At 40.8% G+C, this 16331-nt stretch overlaps 1 protein-coding gene across 1 annotated transcript in view; it reads left to right on the top strand.

Annotated features, from left to right (window-relative positions):
* RAB15 (RAB15, member RAS oncogene family) overlaps positions 1 to 14860 on the top strand; it is a 141654-nt gene extending 126794 nt beyond the window's left edge. The window contains exons 6-8 of the mRNA XM_082275023.1: positions 7438 to 7503; positions 14157 to 14435; positions 14467 to 14860. Coding sequence (XP_082131149.1) covers positions 7438 to 7503; positions 14157 to 14312 — 222 coding nt within the window. The 3' untranslated portion in view covers positions 14313 to 14435; positions 14467 to 14860. The remainder of the gene's footprint in view (positions 1 to 7437; positions 7504 to 14156; positions 14436 to 14466) is intronic.
* The last annotated feature ends 1471 nt before the right edge of the window (positions 14861 to 16331 follow it).

The following is a 16331-nucleotide window of genomic DNA, read 5'->3' as shown; positions in this document are numbered from 1 at the left end:
CTCTGAATGCTCTCCATTGATATGCAGATTTCACATTAAAGATATGCTTGTCCTTGTCACAATTACTTTCTACCCAACTGACAGTTCTTTAGGGAAAAGGGAGTGAATGTGAATCACTAACAGACATACGTGCTTGTCATTGCTAACTTCAACACTGTTCTCTTCTAACTTTTAGACATAATAATAAAGGAGAAGTTTCATACTTCATACTCACCACCGTACTGCAGCTGTCTCCCCCCCCCCCCCCACTGGCTCTAAGCCTGAGAACTCAGTGATCATAGGACCACTGGTGCTGGCTCTGAACACAGAGTGGTGATTGTCAGCCACTGGCTCTCTGCTCTGTTACTCCAGCGCCTAATGGAGTGCCAGGCTGGGGAGGGGGCGGGAGTGGCAGCCTTGTGCTGAGAAAATGGTCAGGCATCTGGGTGGAACCTGACAATATGGTTGGGATCCCTCCAGAGCCTGGAGCAGCTCTTTGACATCAGCCGACAGTGGACTTTCGCCCACTGTCAGCTGTTTCGGGGTAACGAGAGAGCACAAGTAAATGAATTTAAAAACCTACAGAAGGATGTGGTTCTTTTGTGATGCTACAGCTGTGTGTGGAGTTTCTTCAGTTAATAGTAAATGCTTTACTATATAGCAAAAGTTTGTGCACACCTAAACAAATTGTAAAAAGTACCATATTTATCAGCGTATAACACGCACAGGTGTGTAACATGCACCTTTATTTTAAGAGGGAAGCTTTAGGAAAAAAAACATTTTAAATATTGAAAAATTACAGTATACAGCCCCCTTTACATTGCACAGCCCCCTCCCCCTGCACAGTACACACCCCCTTTTATTATAAAGTCCCCCTGCATAGCCCCCCTGCACTCCCAGGAGACCCCTAGTCTCCTAGGACAGCCCTGCCAGCGTACTCTAAAGTAAAAAAAATATTCCCTGCCAGCTCCTTTTCATTGATGCTTCCTACATTGTGTGATTGTCATTGTAAACCAATGCCTCTAAATACCTTGTTAGCTCCGTTCTTTCATGGCCAGTCACATGACTGCTCTCCTCTGATGTTTACTGGGCAATCATGTGATCGCTCTCCTTCTCCAATCTGAAGCTACACTCAGAGGAGGAGGAGCGGGAGAAGGTGAGCGGTCATAAAGAACAAAGCTAACAAGGTAGTTAGAGGCACCGTTTTTCAATGACAGTGATATAATGTAGGAAGGATCTAAAAAAAAAGGGGCTGGCACTCATTGTTTGCACTATATTTTCAGGGGAAAAAAGTGCATGTTATACACCGATAAATACGGTAAGTGGATACCTCTTCAAATGACTGAATTCAGTTTTTTCTATTGAAGAGTACTGTTAATTCTGTAGCTTGGAAAGACATTTTTTTTTGGCCATTCTGATGTGCGGCCAGGGGGCAGTAACAGCAGGCAGTTGAGCAGCCATTTTACCACCCCCATCAACCCCCTATCTAAACAAAGACATGCAGTTGCTTAGCCTTGTACACATGCCCCAGCTGCAATGTTTTGCTGCACAGCTGTGGTAATAATGAAACACTCAAAAAAGTTTTTATGTGTGCACTTAGGTCGCAGGATACCTAGGCTCACAGAAATAATTAGAGGTGCCACATCCTTGATACTGGAATTGGAAAATGGAAAAGAAAGAAATAGGGACTTTATTGGCACCGGTATTAAAAAAGGTATATATTTTATTGAAAAAATCACAAAGAAATATATTTAAAAAGAAACATAACAGAGATATACAAACAATTCACATATATTTAACATACAGTAGGATTCGGCGGTAAAGCCTCAAAAACATGTGCAAATGAGATCGCACAACCTACTAGGTAGACAGAATTGTGACAACAATCGCATACATCACAGAGTAACCTGTATAACATAAGACGGCCAAAGAGAGGAATAGTAGCCGTCTCCGAAGGTCGTCTGTACAATATGAGTGATCAGATGTTGAGTTAAATCCCAGTTGCCCTACATGTTTCGCTTAACATAGTAAGCTTCTTCTGGAGCACGTGATATAAACAAACATCTGAAAAACAATCAGGTTGTAGAATTTTGTGGTAAGCTGAGCCAGGTAGGCTAAGTCCTAATCGGATTAAGGCCACCTTGTAATGGGCACCAGTAGCACCTAATAGTAAAAGAGGGGCCAGAAGGAGGAAGGCACCCTGCCTTCCAATCCAGACAAAGCAGGACGAGGTGGGTATGCCTCGTGTGCCTGAGACCCTGGTAGGTATAAGCACAGGTATGCTCCGGATCCCACGACCACATGTACACCCCCCCCCGGATGGGGATACCGCCAATGGCTGGTATTGGAAGGCAGGGTGCCTTCCTCCTTCTGGCCCCTCTTTTACTATTAGGTGCTACTGGTGCCCATTACAAGGTGGCCTTAATCCGATTAGGACTTATGAAATTGCTCCAACCACAGTGTACTGACCCCCTCGTTACTTCTAATAGCTTACCTGGCTCAGCTTACCACAAAATTCTACAACCTGATTGTTTTTCAGATGTTTGTTTATATCACGTGCTCCAGAAGAAGCTTACTATGTTAAGCGAAACATGTAGGGCAACTGGGATTTAACTCAACATCTGATCACTCATATTGTACAGATGACCTTCGGAGACGGCTACTATTCCTCTCTTTGGCCGTCTTATGTTATACAGGTTACTCTGTGATGTATGCGATTGTTGTCACAATTCTGTCTACCTAGTAGGTTGTGCAATCTCATTTGCACATGTTTTTGAGGCTTTACCGCCGAATCCTACTGTATGTTAAATATATGTGAATTGTTTGTATATCTCTGTTATGTTTCTTTTTAAATATATTTCTTTGTGATTTTTTCAATAAAATATATACCTTTTTTAATACCGGTGCCAATAAAGTCCCTATTTCTTTCTTTTCCATTTTCGAATTCCAATAATGAAACACTGTCGCATTTGGTGGGCACTACTACTGCCAAACAATTAATTAAAGTTAATGGGGCTATATCGCAACCTCGTGCATTGCCTGTGGTAGCGGTGTGGTGGTTCAGGCTTTTAGGGTTAAAACTGGCAGTGAGAAGATGACATATTACCTCCTAGCCTCCTGTCAACTACACGCTAAGATGCAATCCACTACATATCACTTTTCAGAGAGATGGTAAGGTCTGTTGCACGTGAGAAAGAGCCAATATATGTACCTCCAACCTTGTGGCAACAGTTTGAGGAAGGTCCTTTTCTGTTCCAGCATCACTGTGACCTGTGTATGATGCCAGGTCCTTAAAGACTAGATTTGATTAGTTTGGTGACCTGCAGAGAACCCTGACCTTGGCTCTAATGAACAACCTTTAGAATTAATCAGAACACCAATTGTGAGCTAGCCTTCTCAAGCAATGTCAGTACCTGACCTCACAAATACTTTTTTTGGCCGAATGAGCACAAATTCCTCAAAATCTTGTGGAAAGCTTTCCCAAAAGGGTGGAAGCTGTTATACCCACAAAGGATGGGGCAACTTCATGTTAAAGGCCATGATTTAGGAAGGGGATGTCCAACAAGGTAATTTAGGTGTGATGGTCAGGTGTCCACAAGCATTCGTCCACTTGCAGTAGTCAACCGCATTGGCTTGTTGAATGCTGGCTTTTTCATTGAAAAATTACAGCACCCAAACACAGATCACTGCAAAAGGCCTGATTTTCTTTCAACAAAAACTCAATTCAATAGGACATGCTGTATCCAGAGAAACACAACACAAAGAAAGTCATCCACGCTACATCAATGAGGTAAATGGAAATTTACTGACCTGCCCAAAGTCTGGCAGAAGGATGGATTTAGAAAATGCTTTTGTCCCCGATGACAGACAGTACAAGCTCAATTAAATGGGAAGAAAGTAACCAATTGTAAAGGTATAATCTTTTTCTGTATGGGGCCTGATATACATGAGTGAAAAATGAGGAGAAGTTAGGTCTTCAGTCTGGTAAAGTGAATTTAGAAAGCAGGACTTCCTCTGCATATAGTTGGATCACAGGCTTATATGTGAGACACAGGGCCATGTAAGTTAATTTTTAATTGACTTCACCCTATAGTAAATTTGGCTCATGAAGTGTACAGTATGGTTAAGTTGTGTGCTGCTAGGTACTAAAATATATATATATATTTTTTAAATCAGGAAAATGTTTATTGTAATAAACAGGCATCATAACAGTCCAATATAACAGGCAATACAATAAAGCAGTGTTTCTCAACTCCGGTCCTCAGGGCACACTAACAGGCCAGGTTTGCAAGAAAACTGAAATTCATCACAGGTGATATAATTTGCTGCTCGTGATTGCAGTATTCTAGTCTGCATCTCCCCATAAAATCTGGCCTGTTAGTGTGCCATGAGGACCGGAGTTGAGAAACACTGCAATAAAGGATGCAGTAACTTACAAATCCAAGAGCATTAATGATACATTGTCAAATACTGGTGTTTGTATTCACATACACCTAGCAAAAACTAAGCAGGCACATCGCCACCATGACACCATTCCCCCTGGAGCTAAGCAACGTCGCAAATATTTATCCTAATCAAGCAAATATCAGAATCTCACGGTCTATTCGGACAGATCTCTGGTATACCAGTTCCGTGGGCTGAGACCTAGGGAGTCCAACCATAGTACCCACAGCTTTTCAAACTTGCCGGGGCAACCCTGACATCTAAAAATATGCTTTTCCAGAAGTAAAGCCTGGCCCCTAGAAGATACCCAGGACTCATGTGTAGGGGGATCTGGCGACTTCCACATCACTAATAGTAACCTACGGGTGTGAAACAGGGCCCTGCCTACCGCTATCCTAGGATGTCCATTTTAATGATATCCTCTAGAGCATTGAGGAGACAGCATTTAGGGTCTAATGGGATTTTTACCCTAAATACCATATTTAATGTGTCTATAACCTGCTTCCAATATAGATGAAGTTTAGGGCAACCCCATAGTAGATGGAATAAATCATTGTGGTCCCTTCTTACACCTATGGCAATTTGATTCCGTGTCATATCCCATCTTGTATAGCCTTAGGGGAGTATGATGAGAGCGTAAGAGAATATATAATTGAGAGAGCTTCTGGGCCACATTTAAAGAACAGGTTACCACAGCCTGATATGCCTCCTCCCATTGGTCATCCATCATTGGTCTCAGGTTTCTCTCCCAGAGTGACGCCACCTTGCTAGGAAAGCCCTTGTGTAATTCAGACAGTAACATACTATAGCATTGTGAAATAAAGCCTTTAGAGCTTTCAGCCATTTAAATCAGAAAAAAAAATAGGAGTGGAAGATAAATGCCATTCCCCCACATCCCCTTGTGCCCTGACCGCATGCCACAATTGCAGATAATAAAAATGCATATGCGCAGGTAACGAGTATGTGGCCTGCAGTGAGGCAAAAGGTAGCAGAACTCCATCTCAAAAGATATGAGACATATTATCTATCCCATACATCTTCCTCCTAGCATCATGCACTAACTTGGAAAGCTCCAGATAATTATATCATTGCACCATATTGGTCTATACTTTGTATATCGGGTAACATGTTGTGAGTGTTTGGCTTTGCTCCATATTTTTTGAATGAGGCCGTACGACGGTAGGAGCTTAGTAAAGCCAAGGGCCTCAAGACCCTCTGAGACCAATCTCTCTGGATTTAGGCAAGCATAATGCGGGTCATTGATGGGATGTGGTCTTCAACAACTTGTGTAAGGACAAACTTGGGGCCAATTAGCTGCTGCAATTTTTCTGTTATTTAATATAGCCAGGGGTTAGGAAGGACAAGACCCCCCCCCCATCCTTGGACTCTTGTAATTGTTCCAGTTTGATTCTCAGTGTGTGCTTTCCCACTAGCAGAGTTCTAAAAATGGAATTTACTATTCTAAACATTTTTAAAGGAACAACAGAAAGGGAGTTGTGTAATGGGTAGAACAGGGGCATCAGAATTATTTTGATAAGGTTTGTTTTACCAGCAACCGACTATGGCAATTTATTCCAGATTTTTATTTTATCTCTAAATTTGTTCAGCAGGGGGGAAATATTCAGTGAGTCGTACTCTTAGGGAGAAGAAGTCACATAAATCCCTAATTCCTTGAATTTATCTGTGATAGATATGGGACAAGCGGGCGCAAATGGTTGTGTGGAATCACCGTCCAGTATGAGCAGTGCTGATTTGGTCCAGTTAATAGTCAGTCCAGGGTATTGACCAAATTCAAGAACTGATGACATGACTGCTTACAGTGACAGGGTCGTATCCCCTAGCATTAGTAGCATGTCACCTGCATACAGCATGATTTTTTAGTGAATGTCACCATAGCAAAACCCTGCGATTTGGGGGTTGGCTCATATAAGGGCAGCTAACAGTTCAATGGCAAGCGCAAAGAGCAGTGAAGATAGGGGGCAGCCCTACCTAGTGCCTCTGCCCAAAGCAAATGAAGGTGAGACCCTATCTAATACTCTTATAGATGCAGTTGGTGCACTGTAAAGAAGGCATACCGAGGATATGAACCGTGTACCGAAGCTGAATTTGGTCAGGACAAGCCAGAGTGTCCTATTCAACACTATCAAAAGCTTTGTGAGCATCAAGGGATAGTAAGGCTCTGTTACACGTTATCTGCGGGGCTCTGTATATTGACAAAAAAGTATTCACAGACTAACCGCTGTCGACATTGTCAGAAGAGTTTCTTGCAAGCCTATTATGGCAGGGTTGAAATTCTGGAGGCACGTGGATATCATAGAGTGTTATTGTTCACCCCTCTAACTTTCCCTGCTACAATAGGTATTGAACTTAGGCAGCTGTACATAGTAAAAGACAGGAGCTAACCAGAAAAAGACCATAATGCTGTCACCTTATTGGTAGGCCATCCATCGGTTATGTAGGTTTAGAAAACTCAAATGCGGATACAGAGGTGAGTGGAGTACATGAGAATTGTAAAGCCAAAAAAGGGACTGTAAAGTCATAGTAGTTACGGGTACAAATTCCTGTTGAAAGTCAAAACAAAAATTAGGTACTAACATATTTAGAATGTATCTTATTATAAAGAGCATCCTCTAATAAAAAAAATAACATACTGTTTTCACGTTTTTTATTCTTTGGTACATCTCAGTGCTGCATATCGCCTAACTATGTCCGCATAGTGGGTGTTGAAATTGTCTCTTGTCCCCATCAGAAGCCCATATGACAGTGTGACAATGGAGCACATATGTTAGACATTGTCACCCTACAACAGGTTGTGTCTGAAAAAAGGACCTTCATGGCAGGATGATCAAAATTAATTAAAGCTCCAGATTTATTATGACTGAAAATGACAATTGAAATTACATTGACAGGTTAGATGCTTAAATAATATTTCAGTGATTGGGCTTACATATTAGTTATGTGTTTTTACCAAATGCTTTGTTTAGTTGATTAATCCCCTGAATATTTATTTTGTAGCTTGCAGAAGAATATGGCATGGACTTCTTTGAGACAAGTGCCTGCACTAACTATAACATAAAGGAGGTAAGAAAGCCAACATTCCGCATGACCTTTGTTGATCACTAGTGTGTCTTGTGAAACAGTTTCAGCTGAGCTGCAATATGTTGAATTCTTGTATTGTATTGTACAACCCTCACATTTTTTGTAAGTATTTTATTATATCTTTCATGTGAGAATGTAAAGTAGTAAGTGTACAGCTTGTATAACAGTGTAAATTTGCTGTCCCCTCAAAATAAGGGTGTACACCCCAAGTGAAAATGTCCAAAATGGGCCCAATTAGACATTTTCCATCTCCGGTGTCATGTGACTCGTTAGTGTTACAGGGTTTCAGGTGTCAATGGGGAGCAAGTGTGTTAAATTTGGTGTTATCGCTCTCACTCTCTCATACTGGTCACTGGAAGTTCAACATGGCCCCTCATGGCAAAGAACTCTCGGAGGATCTGAGAAAAAAATTGTTGCTCTACATAAAGATGGCCTAGGCTATAAGAAGATTGCCAAGACACTGAAACTGAGCTACAGCAAGGTGGCCAAGACCATACAGTGGTTTAACAGGACAGGTTCCACTCAGAACAGGCCTCGCTATGGTCAACCAAAGGAGTTGAGTGCACGTGCTCAGCAACATATCCAGAGGTTGTCTTTGGGAAATAGACGTATGAGTGCTGCCAGCATTGCTGAAGTGGTTGAAGGGGTAGGGGGTCAGCCTGTCAGTGTTCAGACCATACGTCCCACACTGCATCAAATTGGTCTGCATGGCTGTCGTACCAGAAGGAAGCCTCTTCTAAAGATGATGCACAAGAAAGCCCACAAACAGTTTGCTGAAGACAAGCAGACTAAGGACATGGATTACTGGAACCATGCCCTGTAGTCTGATGAGACCAAGATAAACGTATTTGGTTCAGATGGTGTCAAGCGCCTGTGGCGGAAAATATATGATGAGTACAAAGACAAGTGTGTCTTGCCTACAGTCAAGCAGGGTGGTGGGAGTATCATGGTCTGGGGCGGCATGATTGCTGCCGGCACTGGGGAGCTACAGTTCATTGAGGGAACCATGAATGTACTGTGACATACTGAAGCAGTCTCCTTTTGGAGACTGGGCCGCAGGGCAGTATTCCAACATAACGACCCCAAATACACCTCCAAGACGACCACTGCCTTGCTAAAGAAGCTGAGGGTAAAGGTGATGGACTGGCCAAGCATGTCTCCAGACCTAAACCTATTGAGCATCTGTGGGGCATTCTCAAATGGAAAGTGGAGGAGCGCAAGGTCTCTAACATGCACTAGCTCTGTGATGTCTACATGAAGGAGTGAATAAGGACTCCAGTGGCAACCTGTGAAGGTTGGGTGAACTCCATGCCCAAGAGGGTTAAGGCAGTGCTGGAAAATAATGGCGGCCACACAAAATATTGACACTTTGGGCCCAATTGGGACATTGTCACTTAGGGGTGTACTCACTTTTGGTACCAGAAGTTTGGACATTATTGGCTGTGTATAGAGTTATTTTTAGGGGAAAGTACATTTACACTGTTATACAAGCTGTACACTTACTAGTTTACATTGTAGAAAAGTGTAATTTCTTTAGTGTTGTCACATGAAAATATATAATACAATCTTTACAAAAATGTGAGGGGTGTACTTACCTTTGTGAGATACTGTGTGTGTGTGTATATATATATATATATATATATATATATATATATATATATATATATATATACTGTGTGTATGTATATATATATATATATACACATACGTCATATAGTGTAGTAATTTATTGGAGGTAAAAATCCACATACAAATGAATATTTCCAAATAATCGGTACAGCGTTAATAAAAAACAGTGTTACAATCCACTTACTAAGATGTCCGCCAGTTTCGGGCCTGGAAATAGTGGCATGGTGTCAGCGCATTGTCTCGTCCTAACGCATTTTGGTGAGGGCTAGTCGTCAGAGGGCATTGATGCCCTCTGACGATGTGCCTTCGCACTAAATGCATTAGGGTGGTCCTACGTAGCACTGACGTAATGCCGCCACTTCCTCATAGTTACTACAGCCCTCTAGTGGTAGACATCAGTATCACCAGACACCTGGGAAAGATCATAGCAGCTGGAAGCTCATGTATGACAGACTGGGAATCCCTCTCTTTTTAATGCGCTGTTTGCTGGTTTAAGCCAGCATAGGATCTGGTTGGTGCAGAAATAGCACTGAGCACAAGTGGTGATGTGTCAAAAACTGTGAAGCTGAAGTCATTCCTGGACACTCGAAGACACCCTTCTATATATATATATATATATATATAATATATATATATATATATATATATATATATATATATATATATATATATAAAATTTACACTTTTTCTGTGGGACTTTATTCATTTATTTAGTATTACAGTTATTATGGTCTATTGGCACTATTTCTCCCATTGACTCCAATAATGGGACACTATTCCTCCCACTGACACCAAAGATGAGGCACTATTTCTCTCACTGAAACCAACTATAGGGTGCTAGTCCTCCCCCTAGTACATGTTTACATGTACTGGGGGAGGAACTGTTTGCATTGTTTCCACTGATGCCAGGGAAATATCAACTCTCAATTGTCCCCCAAATGTCTGAAGGACAGTAAACTGGCCCTTTGTTTAGAACGCTGTGGATTATTGATCTGGGGAGTATCCAATAGCATTTATGGATCAGAAAGAAATTTGTTACAACAGATTGGATCACACTTTTGGGGTTTTTGATCACCTTTTACAGCAGGTTTAGGATTCCAAGGATGTAAAGTTTTTCCCTTATGCAGCCAGGCAGTCTTGGGAAGAGATCTGCAGCCAAGGGTTTTCTCCCCACAGCCGATGGACTGGAACCATTAAAGAGGACCTGCAGCTGCATCTGTCACTCCACGTCAGAAAAAGGGGACGGGCCTGCACCCGAGCCTGCTGAAGCTGCCTATTGAGATTAAGCTAGAGACAGAGTTGCTGCATCTTCATCGTCCAGGCTGAGAGATTGCAGGCTGTATCTGGATGAGGGACCTGATCACTGGGAATCGGGAGTCGCCAAGATGTTGGGACCAGAGTAGCCATCCTAACCGCCACCACACATGGTTAGCCAAATTAGTGACAGCTCTTTCTTAGCAGCTTAGCCTTTATTGATACATTAATACTCTTAAAGGGTCACTGTACCATCAAAAGAAGGGCTCCACTGAAAGTCAATTATGAGGTGTCAGGTAGTTTCACGAGCTTTAGGGTTACCCCAACTCTAGGAATGCTTGCACCCAGCCTACTGTTGGGGTTGTATGCACAAGGTGTACACCAGAACCCTTTTTGACTCTTCAGAACTGACTGAAGTTATTAAACCCTTCCCACCAACATAACGCAAATATGCGGCCTCGGCTTTAAGGGGTTGTACCGACGTGATGCCTGCAGCTAGAGGCATCACCCTGGTACTGTTTTTAGAGCTGATGGTCAGCTTTCGTGTAATAATGATTGATGCGGCTCCACCAGATGAACCGAGCAACCAGCCAGCATGTCTGCCAGCTGGCCAAGACCCGAACAAAGCCGGATACGGATTTGATCGGGTCTCCGATGTAGAAACCCAGAAGCAATGTCATGACATCACTTCTGGTTACTGGAGCCTGAAAGGCGCCAGATTTAAAAAAAAAAAAATGACAGTATTCAAAAAAGCCAAACTTGGTGTTTTGAATGCTTTTAAGTGCAGAGGAGGAATTTGGGGTCTTTTAGACCTCAGATCCTTCCATAAAGAGTACCTGTCACTGGCTATTACTGTCACAGGGGATCAAATCTTTTTTTCTAAGGGAAAGTGTAAAAAAATAAATAAATAAAATAAATAAGAAAAAAAAAATAAAAAATGTAAAGCGCCTCGTCCCTTCATGCTCGTGCGCAGAAGCAAACGCATACGCAAGTCGTACCAGCATTTGTAAACGGTGTACATGTTAGGAATCTGTTTACTCAGCTTAACATCATCTTTCTCATTTTACGAATAAATTGAACTAACTTTAATGTTTTTTTTTTTTTTTTTTTACACATGAAAGTGTATTTCTTCCAAAAAAAAAAATGCATTTGAAAGTATGCTGTGCAATTACCGTGTGACATAAAATATTGCAACAATTGCCATTTTATTCTCTATGGGTCTCTGCTAAATATATACAGTATATATATATATATATATATATATATATATATATATATATATATATATATATATAGGGTTAAGAGACTCTAGTAGCTCGGCAAAGAATTAGGGTAACAGTGCCGTAGTTTCTTTAAGTGCAAGTTAGAGAACTGTTACCCATTTTTGTATTATAGTTGTCACCTTTGGGGGTCAGGCTTGGGGACCAGTAGCTATAGCAGAAGGGGGACTCCCACCGACCAGCAGGATACCCTGGTGGATAACGCGGACTCACCTGAGGTGCGGAGTCTAAGTACTAAACGGTGTTCACTAGAGCTCCTAATTGTGGAGATGGGTTATGTTGTGTGTTAATACCAGGTCGTGGTCCTCAGGATTGTCCCACCTGCAGATGAGCAAGCCGGGGTTCAGTAGCAGATATAGTAGGTAAGGATCAAACAGAAGCGTAGTCAGGAAACAAGCCAAGGGTCGGTAATAAGTGGTTGCAGGTTAGGATCTGTCTATTGATTTGCATCATATTGCCGTAATACATTCAGTGGATTTACTGCCAAGCTGTTTATGGCCTCATTTCTTAAGCCCTGTACGCACTGGCTGAATGCCGGTTCAATAAAAACCTGGCCGACATTCAGGCCGTGTGTATGCCAGCAAGTCCGACAGAAGCCGGCCAGAAACAGACTCCCCATCAGCGCTCTCAGCCATTGGTCTGATTTGAGTGATCTGCAGAGGGGGGGGCACAAAAGCTTAGGGGAGATCGCTGTACTAACGTTGGATCTTTAGTACAGTGGCTCCGATCGGAGCTGACAGGTTTTTTTTCCTACGGAAAAAAGCTCATAGTGTGTACCAGGCTTTGGTAGCCTGCTAATCCTTAAATCCACATGTCCAAATGGTCTTTAATATATTACCAAGTGTGTCATTGTAGACCGAGCAGTTTAGCGAGTCATGGCATAGCAGAGGACTTATCATCACCAGAAGCTCCTCCGGGGAATGGCGCTACTTTTATTTTTACCTTTTGGTTGCACTTGATGGACATGTGTTTTATCAGCCTTACTAATAATGTAACCATACTCACAGTTACTACAGCACAGTATATATTATACTTTAGTAACTGTTAGTATACTTACTCATATGTGTTATGATGTGTTATGATGTGAGTATGTGTGAGAATGGCTACTCATAGGTGTTATGGCAAGGAGATAAGGTGAGGAGAATCCTGGTGGGTGGGTAACCAATTCTGTTGGCAGAAATGAAGTATTTATCTTTCCTCCTGGATAAAAGCACTATCTATCTTTTTTTATCTGTATGTTAGTCCTGCTTTCCGTTTGCAGTGAAAATGTGTACCTTTCAGACTCTGTCTTGTCTCACACAGGTGCTTCAGGTAGGCCCCACGTTATAATACTGCTAGTGTGGTGGAGAGATTTAATATGCATGCTTGAATAAATGTCTGGCTTATTTAGGAAAACACGTCATAGAGTGACTATGCTAAATACATAATATTACCATAGAGAAACCAGTAAGGTGTTAGCAGACTTGTATAAAGTACTCGAAATTTCTACTTGAGTAAAAGTACAAGTGCTCGATCAAAAAATTACTTGAGTAGAAGTGGAAGTGCTCGCAGAAAAAGTTACTTAAGTAGAAGTACTAAAGTATTCAACATTTTTTTTACTTAAGTATTGCAAGTAGTTTTTTCAAAAAATTTGCTACTTAAGTACTAAAAGTAAAAAGTACCAGTAGTTTTGAAAAAAAAATTCTACTCAAGTACTGAAAGTAGAAGTACAAGTACTGTGTTATGTAGTTATTAAAGAAAGAAGTCAAAAGTATGAACATCATATTGTTTTTATTATTTCAAATGATTTATTCAAATGATTAACCTGTGTTTGTTAGTAGTTTCTTGATGCACTTTAAGCGCTATAGCACCATTTATTTGTTTGTTTCATATTTTCTTTTTATTGGAAAGATTTGGTATAGCAGCTTTTATTATACACAGCCTTTATTTTCGTATGCGCTGATTTACAAATGACATTATACACATTTTTTTGAGCTTTATGCAACCTGCCATCTACTGTTCTGGCAGTGGTAATTTTTTTAAAAGTAACAAGTAACTATGCAGCACAAAAAAAAAATACTTGAGTAGAAGTATCGAAATCATCGAAAAAATGTAGTGAAGTAAAAGTAGAAGTAGGAGAAAAAGATTCTACTCTAGGAAAGTACAGATACCGCATTTCGGTACTTAAGTACAGTACTTAAGTAGTTCTACTTCGTTACTATACATCTCTGGGTGTTAGTTTAAAAAAGTTAGAGCAATGATAGCTGTATGAACTGCAGAAATCCATAGCAAACCAGGATGCATCTTTAATTGCTTTATCTTTTGCAAACTGACTTTGGCTTATTGATTAAACCTATATGTGACATATTTTATTATACCACTAATGGTACATTATAGGGATGCCTTAGTGATATGGAATTTCAGTAAGTTAAACAAAATACCTAGGTAAATAATTCACTAGTAATATTATCTCTTTTTTTTTTTTCCCTTTAGTCGTTCACCCGACTGACAGAACTGGTTCTTATGGCTCATAAGAAGGAATTAGATGGTTTACGCATGACTTCCAACAATGAACTGAATCTAGCTGATCTGGAAGATGATGGCCACAAAGCAGATGCAATGGCAAACTCAAAGTCTTGTTGGTGCTAGACAACTCTGAATGGAAGAGAGAGAGAGAGAGAGAAAGAGATAGGTGTAAAGATCAAGTTCAAAGATGGAATGTTTTCTTTATGGATCTATTGTGAAGGCTCAACGTCAAATGTTTTAATCCCTAAGGCCCCAATTACTAGACATGACTAGAGCTTTGCATATTTCTTCAGTTATGGAATTGTATATTTTCATAGAGAAAGTAAGAAACGTCTACCACTCCAGGGAAATGGATGGCTGCCAACATCTCAATAAGGGTACTACTGATCCGCAGGTGTTTCCATGGACATGATCCATGGTGCACTCTAAAAGGAAATTGGAAAGCAAAGAAAACTGATTAATATGTTCAGATATCATTTTATTTCCTTTGTTCATTTTCGTGTAAACACAGATTGACAGAAAATAATATAATTATTCAAGAGACCTTCAGATATAACCCTGTTCTATTGGTCAGTATTTGAAACACATTGCATTGCACAAGTTGCTAAATTCCCTCTCTGAGAAACAGTGTCCCAGAGCAGTGTTTCCTAAAGTGTGACACGTACCAATAGTTCCTCTTAACTGTATTGTAAGAGGAATTGTATAACAACTTGTAGAAAACTATGCTCACTTCAGTGGCAGGCGAGGGCATATTGATTCAACCTACAGTTATAAAGGGGCTGTTTATTGCGCTCCTGAAGTCATGTTAAAGCATATGACGTCTTAATTGATGTTGGCTTTGTTGGTAGGTGATACGACTGCTAATTTATAATAATTTTAATATAGGTGGTATGTAGGGATATCTTGGTGATATGGAATAAAACAATTTGGCAAACACTGGCCTAGAGGTCCTACAGCTTGACATGCACTGTACACAAAGTCATTTTTTTCTTTATTAGAGTTCCGACAGTGCTAACCATCAGATGGCTTTAGATATAGACATCTAGTACATCTAAAACATGAGATTTCTATAGCATAGTAGGTTCTAGAGCTCAACTAAAGAAGGAATGTAGATAGCCAATGATTGGCCAATGGCTGCAAGTCTGAAAGCTGTGCATAACAACTATTAAATTGATATTCCATACCAAAAATGAACATATATACATTGTATATAATTTATATACAGCATATATGTATTCCTACTTGCATTTAGTTTCACTGTAGTTCCAGGAAAAGTACATTACTTAGCTGAACTGCTTCTTCACTGTCCTGGACTTAAGCCCCGTACACATGTGTCGAAAATTGGCAGGGAATTTTCGGCCAACGTCCGATCTGCCGATTTTCGGCTTGTTAGTATGATGCTTCCAACAATCGACTCCGACTTTTCGGCCGAAAAAAATCTGGTGTGCAGACTATAACATTTTTGTGCAAGTCTGGGCATGCTCCGAGAAGAAAGAACACAAAGAAAGCAAACCAACACATGACATCACTTCTGAAGTAGATTTTTGTTGGGCGAGAAAATTCGTGTGCAGTCTAGGCACATTCCAACCAACAAAACACCACTCTGGACAAAAGACGGACGATCGGTCGGCCGATAATCGTTGCGTGTGTACGGGGCTTTAGACAAGTGTTTCTGACAGGTAGTCAATTACTGTGAGCTCAGATTTCCTTGTTCCTTTGCTTCCTATGTTCTCAATTATCGGGCTAGTGGCAATGATGAAGACTTGATGTAACTTTGGACCAATGATACTCATAAAAAAGCAAACCTTTAGCAATCTCCAGTACAAGAGGAAATGTCAGCTTTGCCTCATTCATTTATCCTCTGAAAAATCTGCATCATTACTGCTAAGAAAGAAAAATATTCACATCTTCCATACTTTTCATTTAAAGGGGGATGCTACATTTCAAATACATGTTTATGCTTAAAGTCAAGACTAGGCTGGTAGACTGGTAACTTTGGCATTTGTCAATCTGGCATCCCTGGAAGGATTAGTGGGCTAGTGTGGAGTCCTAAAGGCCGCATGACTTCAGAAAGTATTTATGTAGGGTTTTCATTGTAAAAAGGATTTATAATTCTGCTCAGCCTGTTTTCTAATCCACACA

This window comes from Pelophylax lessonae (assembly GCF_965119305.1).
Source record: "Pelophylax lessonae genome assembly, chromosome: 13".
Classification (NCBI taxonomy): domain Eukaryota; kingdom Metazoa; phylum Chordata; class Amphibia; order Anura; family Ranidae; genus Pelophylax; species Pelophylax lessonae.
Note: the sequence above shows the minus strand (reverse complement) of the source record. Positions and strands in the feature narration are given on the sequence as shown.